Raw genomic sequence first — 21,226 nt, 5'->3', positions numbered from 1 at the left:
CTTGGCTAGGACTGAATGGAAATCCTTGCCTGATTTATGGACACAATGTAGTATGCTTCGTCCACAAAATCCAACCTGTGACTGTCCTGACAGTTGTCAACCACAACTTCTCTTTGCAACAAGCTTGTCTTTGAACAAGCAACTGCTACTTGCACCACACAGTGTCAGCTGAAGCTGAATCCTTCCTGCAGGTCTCAGGCATGCAAGGGCAGTCTGCATTTTGCTACCCCATTTCTGTAGCTATCACATACCCTTTCATGCTTTTCTGTTGATATTCTGTGTGGGTCCTTATTCTTCCTTCTTGTTGTGAAAAGCTTTGGCTCTGCCTAGTGCATTCACAAGAGCACATGGGCAGCAAGACTTGCATGTATGTGCATGTGTGGTTCATCTTTCCCTTAGGCAGTTACAGAGAAGGAATTCAAATGAGTGCTGTAGAATCACTACAGACTGAAGAAGTGTCTTCGCTTAGAAGAACTAGAGATCAAAAAGGAAAATACTAGAGACAGTATGAGTAGAAAATGTAACTGATAGTAGAAAGATCTATATAATTAGTCTTGCATTGATGCTGTGTAAATAGGCTGATCAGCATGAAGACTGATGTTCTCCAATTAAACTGCTTCTGACCTGTGATTTTTCACTGATTCATGTGACTTTTCTTAACCTGAAAAGCTTAGAGTGAATCTCAGCTTTAGAAAGGTTTTTACCATTCACAGTTGTGAAGAAACCTTGAAAACCCTGAGTGAAAGTTTCTGGGTACTGAAAGGCCTATAAAAGGAACACATTGACACAAAGTCGGTGGGGGTTTTTTTTAGCCAGTCTTATCACCTTTCCACATAGGACGTTGGAATTATTGTTCTCTAGCCACAGTATGGGCACAGCATGATGCACAGCAATGCAGAATTCTTTGTTGCACCAACCCCATCTGTGTTCCAGTGGTGGAACAGGCCTTCAGTTTCTCTTGACTTTTGATGTGCTGGTGGATGGGACAAAAAAAAAATTTCCATCAAAACCTGTGCATTGTCTGAGATAAGTGTGAGTCAAAGGATAGGACTGAAAGTGTTGCTTGCTAGTTTTCTGAACATTAACATGATTTAAGAATCAGGGGAAAAAAAACAGAAGAAAGAAAAATAGTAGAAGCAAAAATAGTGTTTCCCTATAGCCTGCTGCTGGCCATGTCACTGAATTCAGATCTGAGAAAGCTGATTTATCTTTTTCATGTATCTCAGGACCAGAAGAACAGCATTTGGCTCACTCCAGTACTACTCATACCTCATTTCCAAGAAACCTTTTTCCCAGTTTTTCTAGTGGTGATTGTTGGAAGCTACAACAAATTAACATGGAGAGTGGGAGAAGATTCAAGGTGATTCAAGGTTTTATTGACACAGAATACTGGGGTTTGTTTTTTTTTTTTTGGAACATATCAAGCTTCTTGGGATCCTGTTTCTTTAAATATTTCTCCTGTTCATGGAATGATTGGCAGCTGAGTGGGATAGAGGAGAAGAATCATCAGCTCTCACTTCTGAAATGGCTGCACATTCAGAATTAATGGGGAGGGAGAGCTTTCTGACAGGAAGAAGATTCTGAGAATGTGAAAAACAGGAAAAAATGGGATTTTCCACAGGACTATGAATCAGGGGAGTATGTTTTCAGGGCTGCCATACAAATAAAAATCACTGTGTTTGGTCTGTTAACATTACTGAAGGTTGGCAGCCGAGCCACGCTAGGCTCTGTCTAGGATCAACAGAAAGCAAGAGGCTTCTTTAAAGTATGATTCAGGTTTGAGATGGGCAGAGTTTCCATTTAGAGGTGTTTGTTGATTAGACAGGACAAGCAGGCCACCAACTCAGGCATCTTGTTAAAGCATTTGAATTTATGTGAGCTTATCCAGATCCTAGTTCACCCATTTAAAATAAAATAATAACAGAAAATAAAAAAGATTTGTTGATTCAACGATAGAGAACATCAGGACCCTAACCAATGAGTTGTGCATATTTGTTAAAATAGCATAGAAAACAAATTACTGTCATCAAGAAGATCCCAAAAGAGTGACTTGAATAACTCTTGAACCTTTTCAGGAATTTAGCATTGCAAAAGGCTTGTGAAAATGGGTTTTCTTGAGACACTGAATCACTGGAGGTAAAACCACTCAGAACCAAATAAAAAACAGTGCTTATTTTTCTCCTTTAACTGACAACATAGTAATTTTCAGCAGAATTCTGAAGCATGATGCAAATCAGAGGAATGCACTGTTCTGCCACCAGCAGCACAACTGACACAAATTGTATATCACAAGCAGTAAGGTTTCTTTTGAAGACCATACCATGAAGAAAGATCTAAATGATTAAAAGATGAAGGAAGAACAAAGGAAACTGCAAACAGCATCTCCCCTACCTCCTTAAAAAGGTCCAAATAAATAATACCATCTTTATTCAACCTGGGATTTCTCACTAAAAAGAGATGATTAAGTAGGATTTTGATCTTAAATTGGTGTCAGAGAAAATGAAGTCATATGAAGCAGTTAAAAGACTTAAACTAATGCAAAGTGATAAAAGCTAAATATAGAATTGTTGACAAGTATATGAAGTAATGAATTGTCTTGATTTCCTTTGTTCTGGATTGTGCAGACTATCCAACAGCTGTAATAAATCATTGGTCCTTTTTATTGAGACCTCAGTTTGTCAGGTGTAAAAGAAAACATAGTCAATAGAGATGTGAACATAGTCAGCATTTCACAGGACTGAATGTTTGAGGAAACCCAGGGACTGTGTTCTTCTGTTACAGATTCCTAAATTTACCATATTTTTTAAATACCAACCAAGGAAAGAAAAAGAATGCCATGGATAAAATATATATATAAAGCACTCAGATTTCAAATTTTATTTATATCTGTGTTTAACAGAATCACAGAATCACAGAAAAGCTGAGGTTGGAGGGACCCCATTGCTAAAGCAGGGTCACCTCAGCCCAGTTGCCCAGGGCTACATCCAGATGGCTTTTGAGTATCTCCAAGGAGGGAGACTCCACAACCTCCCTGGGCAACCTGTGCCAGTGCTCAGTCATCCTCACAGTAAAAACATATTTCTGGATGTTCAGCTAGAACCTCCTGTATTTCTCTTTGTGCCCACTGCCCCTTGTCCTGTCACTGCGCATCACAGAAAAGAGCCTGACTCCATCCTCTCTGCAGGCTCCCTTCAGGTTATTTATATTCATTAAAAAGCTCACCCTGAGCCTTCTCCTCTTCAGGCTAAACAGTCCCAGCCCTCTCAGACTTTCCTCATACGAGAGATGTCCCTTCCCTTCATCTTCGTGGCCATTTGCTGGACTCTCTTCAGTATGTCCATATCTGTCTTGTACTGAGGAGCCCAGAACTAGACACAGTACTCCAGGTAGTTCACCAGTGCTGAATAAAGGGGAAGGATCACTTTCCTCCACCTGCTGCCAATACTCTGTCTAATGCAGCCAAGGATACCATTGGCCCTCCTTGCACCAAGGGCATATTGCTGGGTCCTGTTCAACCAGGTGTCCACCGAGATTGCCAGGTCCTTTTCTGCCAGCTGGGTGGCCCCCAGCATGTACTGGTGCATGAGGCTGTTCCTCACCAGGTGCAGGACTTGGCGCTTCCCTTTGCTGAACTTCATGAGGTTCCTGTCAGCCCATTTCTCCAGCCTTTATTTGCTTATTCAGATTTATTTTGATGTAAAATCAGTGTTTGAGCAATTTTCTGGTTTTATTTTTCCTCATGATTTGAGATCACCAAACAAGAAAATGGGTAGAAACAGGAATCACATACCAGATCTCCTCTTTCTGGCAAAAATATTAATTCTCTGTTGTTATTTCACTCTTATTTTACACTTAAAATTCATATTCCCCTTAGTGGAGGTTTAAGTGGTAGTGGCTTTTAAGAGCAACTTTGATTCCCAGTGGCCTCTGTGTTTTTATTAGGGATTAGACTTTCACACCTATGAAAAGTCTGCAAGTAATGAAAAATGTCAGATGCAGTCAAGAGGCCCTAAATATAACATACAACATGGAAAATATAAATGGTACTTTATAGAATATGATTAATACTGATGTTCATTATCATGACATATCTTACAGGAAAATGTATTGCTAATGACTTAGGAGAAACTAGCCGCTAGAGAGCTGTTCTCATTCTTTATACAAAAGGTACTCTCTGCACACAGTACAATTCAGAATTGCTAAATTCTGTTGAAAATTGTCACCATAACTAGGTACTTGTAGCATTTACTTCTGCCCTTGTAAGATTGTACTAGTCATGGATTTACAAAAGGATTAACTTTGGCTTCCAAGAAACATAGGTATTGGTCGTACATAATGAAGCGCGTAACAGTGACTTCATGATAACTATTACATTGAGATTCTAAATGAAGCACAACAGATATCTTATTTTTTAAGATTTTAATGACTTAATATATTATCCGTATCTGGCACAGTTGATCTACAAGGTACAACTGATTTTTCCATTCATTCTCTTAGTAGATCTATAGTTATCTGAAGTATTTCAGTATGGTTTAGAGTCTTAAGCCACTTAACATAGGGTTATCATATTTGTCTATGATTGGACAGAAATAGTACATTTCAGGAAATGTCAGACCTGCTCACAGACAATTGTGGTTTGTATGTGCTAAATCCAGTGCATTTGTGAGTCATCAAACTTACTGTACAATATGCACAATAAGTCCCAGGCTTGGTTTAAATAAACTACTTAGTGTCCTGGTTTGAGTGAGTGGCAGGCGTTTTTGGTAGCAGGGGAGGGGGCAACAGTGGTGGCCTCCTGTGAGAAACTTCTCGACGCTCCCCCAGCTCCAAGTCAGACCTGCCTTTGCACCAAGGCTGGGCCACTTAGCTGCGCCTCTGCAATAACATATTTAAGAAGGGGAAGCTGGGAGGAGTGGTGGAAGTGGTGAGGAGAAGTTGCAAGGAGAACATCAGTGTGAACACCAAGGTCAGTGGAAGAAAGGAGAAGGGAGGGAGGTGTGCTAGAGCAGAGACTCCCCTGTATCCCATGGTGAGATGGCAGGGCTGCTCCCCCCATCCTGCCACCCATGGGGGTCTACAGTGGAGCAGATACCGATTTGCCCCACGCCGACCCAGGTGACTGTGTCTGAAGAAGGCCAGGACCCCATGGCAAGAAGGCCCCACTGCTGTAGTTTGGCAATGGGAGGGCTGCAACACATGGGGGTGACCCACATGCCCGTGGGAGTGACTCATGTCTGGGTTGGTTTGTGGAGGACTGCCTGCTGTGAGAGGGGGACCATGCTGGGACAGGGGAGGGATGTCAGGAGTTCCCCACCCCGAGGTGGAAGAAGTGGCAGGACTGCACCCCCCCATTCCCTGCCCCCTGCGCCGCTCGGGGGAAGGAGATGGAGATATTGGGAGCAAAGCTATGCCCGGAAAGAAGGGAGGGGTGGGGGAAGGTGTTTTCAAGATGTGACAATGCTTCTCGCAGTCCTACTCCATCTGCTATGTGGTGTTGTTAGTGTCTGTATTAAATTTTATGTTCTCTTTTTCTTCCCCTAACGAGCCTTGGTTTTGCCAGTGCCTTAATGGATGAGTTCATCCTTCCCTGTCCTTATCTCAAGTTCCTGGGTCTTTTTCTTCCCTCCTTCCCAGCACTGGGGAGGAGGGGAGCAGCGCGCAGCATCTTTGCCTATTTTCCCCTTCTCAGCACTGGGGGGAAAGGGGGGAGTGAGTGGCATTTTTGCTTATTTTCCACTTCTCAGTGCTGGGGGGGAAGGGGAGAGTGAGTGGCTGCATGGTGCTCAGTCGCCCTGAGCTCAAGCCATGACAACTACAGACTTGGTTTAAATTATACTACAAATTTAAATTATACTACAAGTCCCAGACCTGGTTTAAATTATACAAATGTGTGTGGTGTGCAGAACAATCATCATTCAAAAATACAGGATTCACTTGGCCATTCCAACTGTAGTATAATCCCAGGTAAACCTTTCAAAATTCCTAAATTTAACCTATACAAAATATCTGTGCAGAACTAGAATAAATGTCAAAGTAAGTACAGGTATACAGTACAGGTAAGATGAGGGCCAGGATTTCAAAGGTATGTGGAAGGGTATGTGGAATGAGTGTCACTCCTTTAAGGGTATCTGGTCAAGGACCTTTTCCAGTGCAACAGGGACAATACGAAAAGGAGGAAGCCATGAACAAGAACATACAGGGACACAAACCTGACTGACTTGATAAGGGAGGCAGCGGTGAGAACAAACCTGGTCAGTCACATCAATTGATAAGGACATGTGAGAGAACGTGAGAAAGTTTACTCCAGCAAGGTGATCTGACTGGGGACCTGTCAGTTGGGAAACTCAGGGGAAAAGGGGGAAACCTGAAACAAAATACACTGAGACACAGACCTGACAAAACAAACATGGAGGAAATGGCAAGAAACAAACCTCAGCACTCACACTAACGGATGGGCTATCAAGAAACCACCGGTGCCACTTCAGGAAGATCAGCCGGGATGTGGACCGCAAGGGGCGGGCGCAGGAATGGACAGAGCTGTACAGACCCACGGGGTGGGGGGTGTGCAGGGGAAGGGGGAGCAAGGGGGAACAAAGGGTAGTAGACAGAAAGGGGTGTAAGCGGGGCCAGCTGGCTGTAAAACGGGGCTGGTCGGTCGCTTGTCTGGCTGAGCCTTGTGCCTGATCACTGCAGTCTGGCCTGGCTTCCTCTATCTTCTTATTCAATATTTTCTTAAGCATCTCTCTGCGTACGCACACCCTTTGTCCCATGTGCTGCAAGGACTCGGTGCCAGCTACTGCTGAGACCTGTGTGTGTGTGAGGGGAAGCTGGTGCCAGCTCCCGGGGTCAGACCTGGGGGTGGGCGCCCCTGGCCTGTGGTACCAGCGACTGGGACGAGCGGGGTCTCCATGTCAGCTACTGGAGCCAGTGGGGTTCTTGAACCCCCCATCCCAAAACCAGCTGCTGCAGGGACAGCATGAGCGAGGTGAGCAAGGAGCTCAGCACCACTCGAGCGGGTCCACGGGTCACTGCCCGTGTGCCTGGTGCCAGCTGCTGGAGGGAGAGACTGTGTCTTCCCCAACCCTGGTGTGCCGGCGGTGTGCCTGCGTATTCACCAGCAACCTCTAAGCTCGACTAGGCGGTCACTGCAGGGGGCTTAGGGTCCAGGCCAGGGTCCCCTGGGCAGGGGGTCCCTGCTGGTATGCCCAGGGGGACTTATGAATGTGGACTGCATGAGGGACGAGTGAGTGCTGCATGTTTGCAGCGAGCACCAAGTTGGACCAGTTGGCAAGCTGGGGACCCTGTGGGGCAGTTAAGGGGGCCCAAGATCCAGGCAGGGGTGTTGGCCAGGCAGAAAGGCCACGCTGGCAATCAAGGGATCTGCAAACGTGTGTGTGTGCACTTGTGAACCTGGAGAGCAGGGGGATCTGTGTGTGTGCCTGCACCTAGTGATCTTCTGCCTCTGCAAACTGAAGAGGCGGGGGCTTGGCTGGCTGTGGATTGTCACGTATGTGAGTCCTGTACGTAGGTGCTGTTGAAGGCAGCGCCTTGTCTGTGGCAGCCTGTGATGACTGGTCACATCGGTGTCCTCTGTGTGTGTCTGTGTGTGGGTCTGGGATACGTGCGCAGCCTCGTCACTGGTTGAACCTGCAAACAGGAGGTGATCTACACTGAACCAGACAAATATTTTTAAATGCTCCCTTTCTGAATTGGGAGTCTGTATTCCTAACAGCTCACCAAGTTAGTTAAATTTAAACTTGCTTTAGAGCTTTGTTAGCAGTATATCTGAAATGTGAGCTTGTTATTTCAACTTCAAATGGAAGGCTATAGCTTCCTGTAATTCTCAACAACTAAACTGAATTTTGTGAGAACACCCATACAGAGGAAGACTGTGAATATAAAGAATGTTATTCAATGAGAAGCTAGGACTTTTCTGTGAAACTGCCTTTTTAAACATAGATTTTCTATGTCAACAGATAAATATACATATAGAAACATTTGATGTGGTATAAGACTTTAACCAGGATTTTATCATTTTATAGTATATGAGCCCACATTGGCACAGTAGGGTCTTCTCTGGCATAGTTTTAATAACTCTGACAACCTGGATGCACAAAGAAATGAAAGTCACAGAATAATATGCAGTTTGAATTTATGTAAATATAAAACATTGTGTGTATATGTATAGATACACACACATGATAAGTAATTTTGTAAGTAAGCGTATTAATGTATGTTTAAGGAACTGCATACTTTTCTGTGTGGCTGAGATGACAAATGATCACAATGTTAAAGCAGTTACTGAATTACTAAATAGTAATAGTAATACAGAATTACTAAATAATCTTGCTCACTCAGTACTAATGCTTATTTGCATTTTAGTTCTAAGATAGAGAGTAGAGTAACTTGATTTGAAATAGTGTTAGAATAGAAATTGTGGTGTCAATGTGACTGGATATCTTGTTGGTAATTCATTAATTATCATACCCTGGAACTACACTGGATACAAATGTTTCTTTAATGGTGATGGTATTTTGTAACCTCATTGAAGCAGCTAATTAAATGACAAGTTTAAAAAACCCTGGTAAAGGAAAGCTTCTCATAAGGCTGCTTAGTAATGGACAAAGAAATATTAATCTTTCTTCAGACTGTAAAGACAATCATGTACTGCTGAGACTGACTAGTCTTCATTTATAGCAAGGATGACATATATGTCCTTAAGCACTCTGTAAATTTAGCCTAATGAAGTACACTTGCTCGTATTTGGCCATTAAACAGTCTGAGAAATTTCACTGTAAGAGACTGAGATTAATAACCCACCAACTCCAGGCTTGGGTAGTATATTTGTTCTCAAAAGGGCTGCAAATACCACAATTGACTTCAGTGTGTTTTCAGCAGTTATTTAAGAATCTTGGATGTGTACCTAACATTCAGAACACACATAATCCCACTAGTTCCAGTGGAATTACTTTTGCTCCATATTATACAAGGTGGATGAGGAGTGTGTTTAAATATCCTGCCAGTATGGAACTTGATTCTACAATAAATAATCATGCTGAGTGCTGCTAACACACATGAGCAATCCAGTGTGTTCAGCATTTCTTGCATTATTAATAGAACATTTACTGAAGTGTTCAAAGATCTTCAGCAATTGATGTTACCTCCAATAGGTTCTGAACTAGACCTGTTAAAAAGATACCGACACAGTGTATTTCAAAAGCAGTTGTTGATAATCATGTTGACATAAATCAGGCTTGTATAGCTTTCTGTTAACAAGAGAGTAAGTTTTTGCTATTTCAGACCCATCTTTTGAACACAGTTAAGAAAGGGATATAAGAAAGTATACTCCTAACATTTTTATACAATCATGAAACAGAATTATGAAAACTATTCTTGAGCAAAGCCCCTGGTGATTCATCCTTTTTAATACAATTTTATATATAGATGTGAGCTGGTTTTGAATCTATAGAAATCACAAATAATTCTGATGCCACTGGTGCATTTACATGAGGGTAAACCTGTCTTGAGATCAGAATGCCTTTGTTTCTATGGTTAGAATACTCAGTTTTACCCAGTGGAAATAGGTCTTGCAAGCATAAATACTTTTGCCTTTCACTTTACAAAGTGACAAAGACATATTTTATGAGCACTAAGGAGCATTGAGAAAGGAACAGACCTATCACACAGAAAGATGGCACAGAGGCTTTTTTCTTCAATAAAATAATTGTATTGAGGCTACATGAAAGCATGTCTTCTATTAAAAAAAATCCTATAGTTTCATATTTTTATTAAAATCTCACAGTAATAAGTGAAAGCACCTTCTTTGCTTAAAATCCTTATCTATCTTTGTCTCCCATTAAGTTTGTTTGCTTAAATGAAAAATTGTCTTAGAAAAGCAAGACGGAAATTGAATGCCAAATACAGAGAAAACAGACATAAACCCAACTTTGAATTGGGCTAGATTTACTAGTTCTAGGCTAACCTTCATTAAAACTGTATACACACTGTCACAGTACTAGTATTATAATTCATTAAAGTATGTTTAAAAAACCTAAGAAGTGTGACATGGAGTTTAGCACTGGAGGTCTGAATTAACCTCTTGGTACTGATGAGAAATGATAGGTAGCAGGACACATGCTTCGCATGACCTTGAAAATGACAAACAGATTTTTGATTTAATAGAATATAAAGGTTCAGCAGATTAGATATTAATAGAAGGGTGATGTAGTTAAAACACCAAGCTAGGAAAATGATCTTCTCAGTAATATGTCAAGCTCAGCAATGACAATGTGACTGTGATCAAACAGAGGTGAGGTGAGAGCCAGTCTGTGTGCCTGAGGTGGAACTGCAGTGAGCTGGAGCTGAGCTGCTGCTCCAGATCCTGACACGGAAACTAGTGAGGAGTGTCACATCTTCTCCTGGGTCTACTCATTGGAGCGGTGATTGGGGTGGGTCTCAGAAAACAGTACACACGTGTGCAAGTGGGTGAAAAGGTTTCACTGACAATCAGTCACCGTATGGCTCTCACAGTATGGTAAGTCAGTTATTTGTGAGACTAGCCATTGATTAACCATTTGTGAGACAATGCTGGTAAAAGCAAATTTCAATGGAGAATTTCAAGGAGGCTTTAATACACACACCTTGATAACTAATTAAAAACAGTCCCATGTTTCTCTGTGTTATATTCTTTCCTCATTAATGGTTGGTTGGGGTGAATCACAAGGCTAGAAATACATACTATATCATCTTGTTGGGGTGAATCACAGAGCTAGAACTACATACTATCTCTTCTTATTCCATGACTGACTAATGTAGTCAAAAACCGGTCAATGTTTTTACTCTCTCTTTCTGACAGAGAAATTAAGGTTTGCATTAGACCTTGCCAGCTGTTACAAAAAACCCGATTATTTCCTTATTTACAAGCTGTAAAAGGGTTAACTGATCCACTCTCCTGATGGCCTCCTGCTACCTCTGCCTACAGCTCCTGGATTCCTGACATTTGTTGAATTCAACAATGGGACAATGAAGCACAAGAAGAAAATATTCTCCAAGTACACAGGCACCAAAAGGGAGGCTAGGGAAAACGTGGGCCCATTGCTAAATGGTGCAGGGGCCCTGGTGACAAAGGATGTGGAAAAGGTCAAGGTACTCAGTGTGTTCTTCACCTTGGTCTCTACTGGTAAGACCGGCCTTCAGGAGTCACAGTGTGATTCTATGACTTTTTGATGTAAATTTAAGTATGTATTTCTACTGTTCCTGCTTTTATGGAAATGAGCAGCTTCTCTGGATGCTGACTGTATTGCTCTTTCCTGCCTACCTTCCTCCCTCTTCTTCCTTCCTTTCTTCCCTTTATTTTCATATCCACTCCCTCAGTTCTTCCCTCCCTGTGCACCTGCCCACCCCCTTTCCTATCTGCCTTTCTTCCCTCCTTCCCTCTCTTCCTTTTCTTTTCCACCTTCACAAAGTAATTTCATTATGACCTTTGACCTCCAGTAAATTTAAAAAGCACATTCTGTTTCATGACTAAATATTTTCCAGGGCTTTTACTTGAGGGCAATTTCACGTTTGCCACTTCTAATCCCAGAAATCTAAGAGATCATCAAATCTCACAGAGCTGAAAAGGATTTAGCTGAAATTTTAGTCTGCAACGTACTTTCTTGCACAATAAAATATGTTCCCTTTTTTGTCTTCTCTGCCCAATAACTGTTCTTGTACCCCAGTTTTATTCTTTCACATCCTTGGTCTGCTTCAGGCTTGCAGAGGACCTAGTGGGTTAAATCAAAGCAAACAGGTAATGATGGCCCTTACTTTTTTTTTAAGGCTCAACAGTAGAATAGGCAGAGCATCCCTAACAATTGCTGAACACCCCTTGCCTAAATTCAGCTACTTCTAATTAAGTTTAAAACACGTGACTCCTAAGGAGGCAACTATGTTATGATGTGGCTAACACCATCTCATTTGATTTCCTTCTGAAACAGCTGTTTCAGCTGTACAGTTACACAGAATGCAAACTGTAGGTAAGAAGCAGTGCTGCTTTTCAGATTTGAGCTCTCTCTTTCTAGAGGAAATAAATAAGAAATGACTAATCCAAAATACCAAAGTAAAACATGCCAGATACACAGCTGGGCACAGTCACAAGGGATTTCTGCAGAATACACTTTACTGACACTACCTGGCCATGTGCACTTAATCAGTTAGTCTTCTGCTATAAAGTTCTTCCAGTGAAGAAAATATTCTCTCCTTCCATTCTCATAACATTTCTGCAGAGCTTTTAGTTAAAAGGATGTAAGCAAGATACTATATAATACAATGGTCATGGGCCTGAGAAGATGACCTGTAAGAAGAGATTGCTGTCTGCTGAATTTATTTGATTCATGGAAAAGGAGGCTAAGGGACAATCTAATAGCAGCCTGCAAGTACTTGAAAGATCATTAAAAAGAAAATGGAAGCAAACTCTTCTCAATAGCAGCAGTTGAGATAACAAGTTGCAAAGGTCACAACTTGCAGTTTGGGAGGTTCACATAGGACAATAAAAAAAGCATTTTCACCCAGAGCTCTGTGCAGCACTGGAAGCAGTTGCCTGAAGAGGTAGTGGAATCTCTGTGCTTGAAGATTTTTTCAAGACTTGGCTAGAGACAGCAATGTCCAACATGATCTAATGCTGGTGACTGTTCTACACTGAGTGTGAGGTTGCTTCAGATATTCTATAGAAGTCCCTTCTAATCAACACATCTGTGTTTCTGCAATGCCACTGAGTGTGATACCGATTTATAAAGGACTCATTGGCATTACTACTGATATATCCCAATGTAACTGAGGTTAGAGTAAAATTTAAAAAATAGGTATCCTGTACTTCAGACAGAGTAATGTCTAATACAGGGCACAATCATGAGCTATGTGGTCCTCAAACAGAAGTAGCTCAGAAGGAGTTATGGGAAGGGTTAATGACTTCCCTCTTTGTGACTAAGAAAATCAGTAGCTGGTCTTTATCCCAAGCTGGGGTCAATGGATTGATAAATAGTATAAGGATGCAACCAGAAACTGAAACAGATGGCAGGGTCTCCTCTCCTATCTAAGTGAGAAATTAAGGTCCACAACAGAGATAAGTTTGGATTGATGAACTGTTGTTGGAGGCCTTTGCTTGGTCACACATTATTCTGGCCTCTGAGACTGGGTTTGAGCTTTCTGGTGCTATTGGAAGCGATGAAAGAAGCTTTTTGGCCAGAAAAGGACAAGAAGGACAGAAGAACTGCTAGGCAACATGTGACCCCAAGTGTGCATCATGGGCACTGAAGGAACACTTCAACGCTAATCCTTGGACAACGCTATATGCCACTGCTTCCCAACCAGTGTATGTTTACTTTCATCGTGCTATTACAAGAGAGGGAAATGTTACTTCTTCATTCAAAAACGGGAGGGGGAACTGTGGCAGAATGGTTCAGATATACTTGGATCTTGCACAGGACAAGATGAGCACTAGGAACTTCAGTGTATGGTCCAGACCAAACAGTATGCTGAATGTAAAGCTTGCCAACTGCACTATGATGAAGAGTTTGCCACCAGGAAAAGCTGAGGAAGACAGTGGTATAACACAACGTCTTAGAAGATAGACACCTCCATGCACTTCTCTTCCAAAGTTGTTTTTTTTCCCCATTCTTTCTCAAAAAAGCTTAAGGAACTCCTTTTCTGTGACTAATGGCTAGAAAAGGTGGTAATGCCCCTTTTAAAACAATTAATTCACTCTGGGAGGAAAAGACCAGGTACCATGCAGTCCTCAATACACGCAAACTTCCAAGAGCATGTCTTAAGTGCAGGACAGGATATTTTAAGTGAGGGAGAATAGTATTCTCCTCACCTTCTTTATGGTCTCTCTGTCTAAAATTTTAGCTAAACATTTTACTCCCACCATAATTTCCTTGCAAATGTTCCCTTCATTCTGGAAAGCAAAGACATCGAGATTTTATGCTCACCTTTTACACTCAAAATACAAAGCAAAATTATATTTAACTTTTGTGCTTAACAGAGTTTTCAGAAAAGCAAACTTGGCAGTGAGTGCTTCTTCAAGTGCAACTGCCTTATTTCCAATTCTGGTCTCTAAATCTCCAAATTGTTGATGCAATAAAATGAAGATAGATAGGTTTTCTATTCCAGGTTTTCAAACTGAGTTTCTATTTTAAGAGATATGCAGATTATGGAAAAGACAAAATTTTACATATCTTTTAAAATTTGGATTTTTTGAGATAGATTTTTCACAACTGGGACCTGAAAAACCTAGCTTATAAGAAATAAATAAAGCCATCATCCGTCATCTTTCTACACCTCTCAAATCTCAGTTTAAAACTGAAATACTGAGTGAAATAGTGTCCATCCTCACAGTCACTGTGATGTAAGAAAGTAGTCTCAGCTTCCATGCAACAGCTTGAAAGCAACAGCACGCCAAGAGACTCCAGGGAGCCAGTCAGTACCTGTTCAAGAACACAGTAAAGAGCCAGGTAGGCTGTGATTAGTCAGCAATGGCTCCATTCTGACATGGTGAAGACACCCTTGTGGCCATCAACTCAGCCACTTAGTGGCCAATCTCCACTTCCTTGAGATGAGTGCTTCTTGTCTGCTGTTTAGCGGTTATTCTCTGTGAAATCAGAGGTAGGAACGACCAGTTTCATCATTCACCACCTTTAACTGTTCATCGCCTCATCTGCCAGTGAAGTGAACTTTGCTGCAAACTCAGAAAGGCTGAGCAAAATCTTATTAAAAGATTAGGCTCAATGCTTTTTAACCTTTCTGTATTTCTCTGCTCTGCCTGTACCAGTAAGTGCACAAGCCTTCATCTTTCACAGTCAGGCTGAGGGTGAAGCTCTGGAAGACACGTAAGTCAGTCTTGCTAAGCTCACTTTTGGTGTGGAGGTAGAAAAACTACAAAGGTGGTCATCTACAGAATTTTTTGCACTCTTCTCTGAAGAATTTGGTGGTTTTCACAGACTGAGGTTGGAAAAAAGAGTCATTACAGCAAAATCTGTGCAAAGTGATCACTAGCGGGGAACCTCTCTTTTAGTATTGCCATAATGACAACAATATGATCTGGTCCCTGCTGTCACCAAGATGAACCATACCCTTTCTAAAAAATACCAGTCGTCTTGACACTAAAATGCTGTTCACTAGACAACCCTATGCTGGCAGAGGATGATCCACGATCAGATATCTTTATCTTGAAACTCTGCTTTAAGTGATTGCTGTTATTCTTTATTTAAGCACAAACATTTTTTGATCCTATTCATATTATTAATGACAACCAAAAGTTATTTCTTCAATGAGGCCAAAAAATTATGGTCAATGTCTTGAATTTTTAGTATTAAATTTGAGAAAAGAATGGAATACATTTAACTACACTGAGATCTTCAGCTGAGCTAAATTAATGTTCTGCACAGTTGAAGTTGGTAGGAGAAGATGGCTCAGAGCCACATTTCTGCTCCCCCATTCCTGAGTTGGCTAGAAACCAAAAAAGCCCCCATGACTATATTAGAACTGACTTGTTACTAGCCTGAGTAGTATGGGCTACTTAGTCCTAGTAGGAGCACTGTACAGGTAGGAGCACTGTACAGGATCAAAATGGGGTAAAGTGGAATGCTCCCTGCTTTAACTCAGAGCTGCCTCTACTTTCACAGGCCTGGATCTCATAATACTGCACCAGTTAGATTAATCTGTATTGGGAAGCACGTCTGTCATGCCTGTTACCCCAGATCTTCAGAAGAGTATTTTTTTTCTAATCCAAACCCAAGCTTTGTATAATAGGACATTCAGGGAGGACTCTTTTGCTACCATTAATAAATTATCTAATATCTTTATTCTTAGCAATGAAACACCTATCTTTTCTTGCTACAGACACTGTGAAGTCTCCAGCATAAGAACTGCCTTTTATGAAGTTACTGTGCAATGGCATTGTACAAAACCAGCCCAGTTTCAGGTTCTAGGATTGTTTCGGTCAGCAACTCACCTGTTATATGTAAATGTATATGTCTGTTGGATGTGCCTGTAAACCCTGGCACATTGTGCTATTGCAGGACTTTGTGCTTACTGCAGCCTTTCAGTACTTAAAGGGAGTTTATAAGAAAGATGGGGCCAAACTTTTTAGCAGGGCCTGTTGCGCTAGGACAAGGGGTAATGGTTTTAAACTAAAGGAGTGTAGATTTAGACTAGATTTAAGGAAGAAATTTTTTACAATGAGGGTAGTGAAACACTGGAACAGGTCGCCCAGAGAGGTGGTAGATGCCCCATCCCTAGAAACATTCAAGGCCAGGTTGGACGGGGCTCTGAGCAACCTGATCTAGTTGAAGATGTCCCTGCTCAGTGCAGGAGGGTTGGACTAGATAAGCTTTAAAGGTCTCTTCCAACCCAAACTATTCTATGATTCTATTCCCTTCACCTGGCATACGTCCACAAGCTACATTCAGGCACACTTCTGAAATCTCACTTCTTTCAATTTGTTTCCCTATTAATATGGATTCCATTTAATGCATTTAACGTAAAAAGACACAGAAACTGCAATCTACAGCAGGTCAGCACCACGAATTTTGCAGAATTTTCATGCATATGTTCTACAAAGAACAGTCTCTCACTTTTTTTTTTTTTTCTCTGTCTGAGTGCCCTTATTTGCAGAGAACTCAATCCTGGTTCTGTTATTTACACAAACAGTCCTGTTTTATTTCGACAAGTCTTCTTTCATGACTAAAGATACAGAGGTTCATTTTTATATCTTGAGGAAAAATTCTACACCTTTTGTTCCAGTAGAACTTCCCTTAAAGTTCATGGGATTGCCAAGGGGAATAAAGATTTTCTGAACCTTTTTTTCCCCTGTGCACTCCAAGCAAAGCTTGAAACCATTCTAGCACGCTTCCCATTAGTGTGAGTCCGTGGCCTTCAGTAAGGCTCTAAATAGAAAAGACTTGTGGTTTTATTCCCCTTGACTTTTCGTTTTATATAAAGCACCATGTACTCTCAGGCTGCTATAAACACATATTCCACTTAATTCCACTTAAACTCTGGCAGACAGACCAGTATCAGGCTGTTATCAGTACAATAAAATTACAAAACTATTCTGAGCCTGATCCAACAGCACCTGTGGCAACACTTCCACTCACTTAACTGTTTTGTATCAAGCTGTAAGGCTACAGGGATACTGGTAATATAAATGTCTGTACAACCTGGTACCATGGGAGCACACTTCTGTAAGTTTCCCGGTAACATGAGGTATCTTCCTTGACTGGAAAGTAATGCCAGTGAGCTATTGCTGTTATCTTACTGTAGTTTTGGTCTTCCCTTGTCTGTATTTGTTATCATTTGTTTAAGCTTTTAGGCTAACGAGTCATCAGAGGGTCGTTAATGGACTAACAAGTTTATCATACAGTATCCATGTTCTTTGTCTTAATGTATTTTTTTTTAAACTGCCCTACTACTGAAACAGTATACTTGCCATATTTGGCCAAAAGTTTGATTAATGCTCTTAGTTGTGGTAGATGTAGAAAAAAAAAAAATCTACTATGAAGTTGTAACATAAGTAATTGGCTCAAATCAGTCTGAGTAAGAATCAGAAGGTTTTTGGAATGATTTGGAAGTGGGGCATTTTGACCATTTAACACAATGTTTTAACTCTTCATCTCTCTTTATAGCTGACATTTTTTACATCATGCGTATCACCACAGCATCAAATACTTCAGAAATTTAGTGAGTTCCAAATCATGCATATTACTGGTACCCCACTAGTTTCAAATGAAGCAAATTTACACCAGTTGCAGATTTATACCAATTGCTAATTTTCTCTGATGCTGCGATCAGTCCAGAAGTGAGATGCTTTGCCTGTATTCCTTCTGTCACAGAACATTTGCAAACTTCAGGAGAAAGTTAAAGAAATACAGGTTTGAAGGTCAAACTGGTATCATATGACTGCTAAATATAGGTGCTCGAGGACTGAAAGAGCTTCAAAGGTCTTGGCATATTTTGCTCAGTGCACTTTTAAGTCTGAACATATGCAGACTACTCTCAGTACATAACAGATCTTATCACACATATGAAAATTAATAAAATAGAAAATATCTTGGCAGGTGTTATGAATGTATCCCTCTGATTTTCTTAAGGTAGAAGTGCAGCAGGATATGCCTAATCTGCAATATTTTCACTCTCATTTCACAAATCTGTCACTGATGGATACTCTGAGGAGCGGAAGCACAGCATTTTCATATTCTCCTAACCTGTATGCAGCATTGGAATGAAACTGTCGTTATTAAGAAAGCCTTCTCCATACAATGACATTGCAGTGTGTGCAGCATTGCACAAGCAGAAAGACAACGGCAGTTAAACAGCAAAAATACACTTCACAGTGAATTGAAATAGAAGAGGAACATTTAAAGAGCTCCTCTCACCTATTTTCCCTGTCTACAGACAATCTCCAGTGAAAAACTGCTTTGAAAGGAACTGGCTGTACTTGTACGTTTCTCTTTGCAGTACTGCCCAGGATCCTGGGACTTTTAATGCAATATGTGCTGTCAGTACTACGACAGTTTACAGATGTGCAGCCAGACTTCTTGCTATTTATAGATGCTTCTTCTGCAAACAGTACTCTACGGGGTTGTAATGCAGTAGCAGGCATGTTCTTTGGTTTAATGCTCACATCGCATTCATTTAAGAAAACCCTGCTCTTCACCTGGCATGGCAAAGGAGGCATATTTACGAAGGTCAAGCAGGGAGAGCACTATTCGGAGGAGAAATGTGAAATTCCTGAGGGAGCAGGACACCTACTGGGAGGACTATCTGAAAGAAGGAGACGTTTGGCAGAAACATTGGAAGAATAAAGAAGGGAATAGTCGTGTGCTCGCTCACACTGAAGTGGTGATTTTGTTCTTCGTTACCTCTGCAGGGCAGCTGGGGAGGATGGTCAGTGCCCCCAGTAAGGGCAAAGCTTGCTTGGGGTGCAATGTCCCTGGGGGTCTGTACAGGGCTGCGCTGCGTATCACTTAACCACGCGTTAAGTGTTCAGTCGGAGTGCTAGGCACGGTCTATTAATAGAAACGGGGAGTTTGGCACACACTCGCACTTTCGCCTGTCTCCTTCTCACATGCTCCCAGAGAAGCTGGGACTGCATCCTGCATCCTTCTGCTTTTCCAGATCTGAGACTTCGCACACTGCCGTTATCTCTTGAGAAGTCTCAGTGAGGTCAAGGCAGCCCTAGACAAGTAAACGAGGGCTGCTCAACCCCAATGTTGAGGAAAACGAAGGTAACGGGGGGGCGGGGGGGGGGGGGCGGGGGGCGCGGATTTCTTGCAGAAAATCTGAGAGCTCGCAGGGTACCCACCCCCTCGGTCCGAAGGCAGTGCAAAGCTATTCTCGGCACTGCCCAGGCCAGCCGGGCGCAAGGGGGAATGCTCCTCCCCCCCTCTGCCCCCGCGTCGGGCAGCTCCGCTCGGCAACATGCGGGATGCTGCAGAGACACGGATGCTCCTGAAGTCCCCCAAACGATCCCAGCAGAGGCCCCGCGGCGTTTTTCCAGGCGAAAATCACCCAGAGCTGGCAAAGGTGCTGTCGCCAGAGTCCGTCTTTGTCCCTATCAGCCTCAAACCTTTCCTCAGCGCCTCACACACACCCCCATCCCCTCCCCGCAGCCCGCACGGACCCTCCCCCCCAACCCGGCCACCCAACTTCCCGGGGAACCGGCCGTAAAGCGGCGGCTCCCGAACCCGAGCCACGGGAGGGTTCCGCGGGGTGCGAAGTTCTCTGCCGAGGGGGAGCGGGGTTGGGGGGGACACACACACGCAAGCAGGAAATCATAGCAGCGACAGAGGAGACAGGAAAGTTTATTTGCACTTGCTGCTGCTTCTGCTAAGGGAGCTGTGCTCGGGGCTGGGGGAGCTCGGGCGCCGGGCTCTGCCTCGCATCCTTACCTCGGTGCTGTCGGCAGCGTTCTCCGCCATTTTCCTCCTCAGGAGCAGGCAGCGGGAGGAGTGTTTCATTCCCATAAGAGCTAGCCAAGGGGTTGGGGCTTCGGGCTTGATGTTTTTGTTCGGTGTTTTTTCAAAGATCTCCAAACACTGGTGTGCGCCAAAGGGTAGGGAGAAAAAATTACGGGAAACAGCAGTAAATCAGTCAGCTTTGTCCTTTCTGCGTCGTCCACGGGGAATGTTTGTCGCCTCTTAGCATCGGGAGCTCCTCGGGCACTTTCAAGTCTTCGTCTTTCTCCCCTTTCCTCCAGCAAGCTCTTGGGATGGGCAGAGAGAGGCGGCGCGGCACACACTCTTCAGGTTAAACTAAAAGGCTGTCGGGCTGTGAGTCCTCCCCTTCTGAGAAAGCAGTCGGGCTAAACAGGAGAGAAGCACCAGCTAAACTGAACTTGGGCGTGCAGTGACCAGCTGGGCATCTTTGTGTCCTATGGCTACTCTTCCAGAGGCAGAGGGAGCCAGAGACAAAGCAACAGGGCAAGGAAATCATAGCCCTTTATTTTCCTTCTTTGGGCTTCTTTCTTTCTCTCTAGGTCCCAGGAAACTTCCTTTAAAGATGGTCACAGAATTTGCCACCCTCTTTCTATGAATGCCTTCTGAAATAGCAGACACCCACCCCACCCCCTCCTCCTACTACTCCCCCCCCCCCTTTCCTCTTCCTCCTCCCCCTCCTCCTCCTCCCCCCTCCTCCCTCCCCCCTTCCCTCTCCTCTCCCCTTCCTTCTCCCTACCCCTTCTGCTCTTGGGCAGAGCTTGGTGTCCTTCTCTGGGAATTGCATTCACGTGTCTTTCGTAGAAAAAAACATTGTGTCGAGCTGCCCCCACTCGTCGACTACACCCTGTCACGCACAAGCACGCATTCACACGTACGCACACACACGTTGTCTTCCTCTCACACGGACAGACACTATTTTTTTTCCTCCCCATCCCTCCTCTTCTTTTGAATCAGCAACACTTTCCTTTGTAAGGACTCTGGGCAAGGCTCTTAGAGAGCAACCGAAGAAGTCTGCTCCAGCTTCTTTCCTCCGAGTTAAGTATCAAACCTGCTTTCTTAATATATCTTCTCGTGTGTGTGCTCCCAGCTTCTGTTCTACTTGGAGTTTTTCAGCAGGATCCACGCTTTGTCAGGTAGCCGTGAACTGTAAAAACATGGTCTCGATCCGGCTGCAGCTCCTGCTGAAAAGGGGGGGGGGGGGAGGAGGAGGAGGTAGAAGGAGAGGTCTTGCTGGGGAGGGAAGGGGCTAA

At 42.9% G+C, this 21,226-nt stretch overlaps 1 protein-coding gene and 1 long non-coding RNA gene across 5 annotated transcripts in view; both read right to left on the bottom strand.

Annotated features, from left to right (window-relative positions):
- Window positions 1-20,736, bottom strand: part of PRMT8 (protein arginine methyltransferase 8) — a 72,225-nt gene extending 51,489 nt beyond the window's left edge. For 3 of the 4 annotated variants that reach the window (XM_074871940.1, XM_074871942.1, XM_074871943.1), the window contains exon 1: window positions 19,929-20,560. In XM_074871940.1, coding sequence (XP_074728041.1) covers window positions 19,929-20,003 — 75 coding nt within the window. In that variant the 5' untranslated portion in view covers window positions 20,004-20,560. Of the gene's footprint in view, window positions 1-19,928; window positions 20,561-20,712 lie in introns of those variants that run through there. The other variant, XM_074871941.1, reaches the window with a different exon arrangement.
- Window positions 1-21,226, bottom strand: part of LOC141944780 (uncharacterized) — a 196,901-nt gene that overhangs the window by 94,001 nt on the left and 81,674 nt on the right. The gene's annotated exons all lie outside the window — the stretch shown is intronic.

Source organism: Strix uralensis, chromosome 5 (genome assembly GCF_047716275.1).
Source record: "Strix uralensis isolate ZFMK-TIS-50842 chromosome 5, bStrUra1, whole genome shotgun sequence".
In the NCBI taxonomy this organism is placed as follows: domain Eukaryota; kingdom Metazoa; phylum Chordata; class Aves; order Strigiformes; family Strigidae; genus Strix; species Strix uralensis.
The sequence above is the reverse complement of the archived record's forward strand: the minus strand, read 5'-3'. Positions and strand labels throughout refer to the sequence as shown.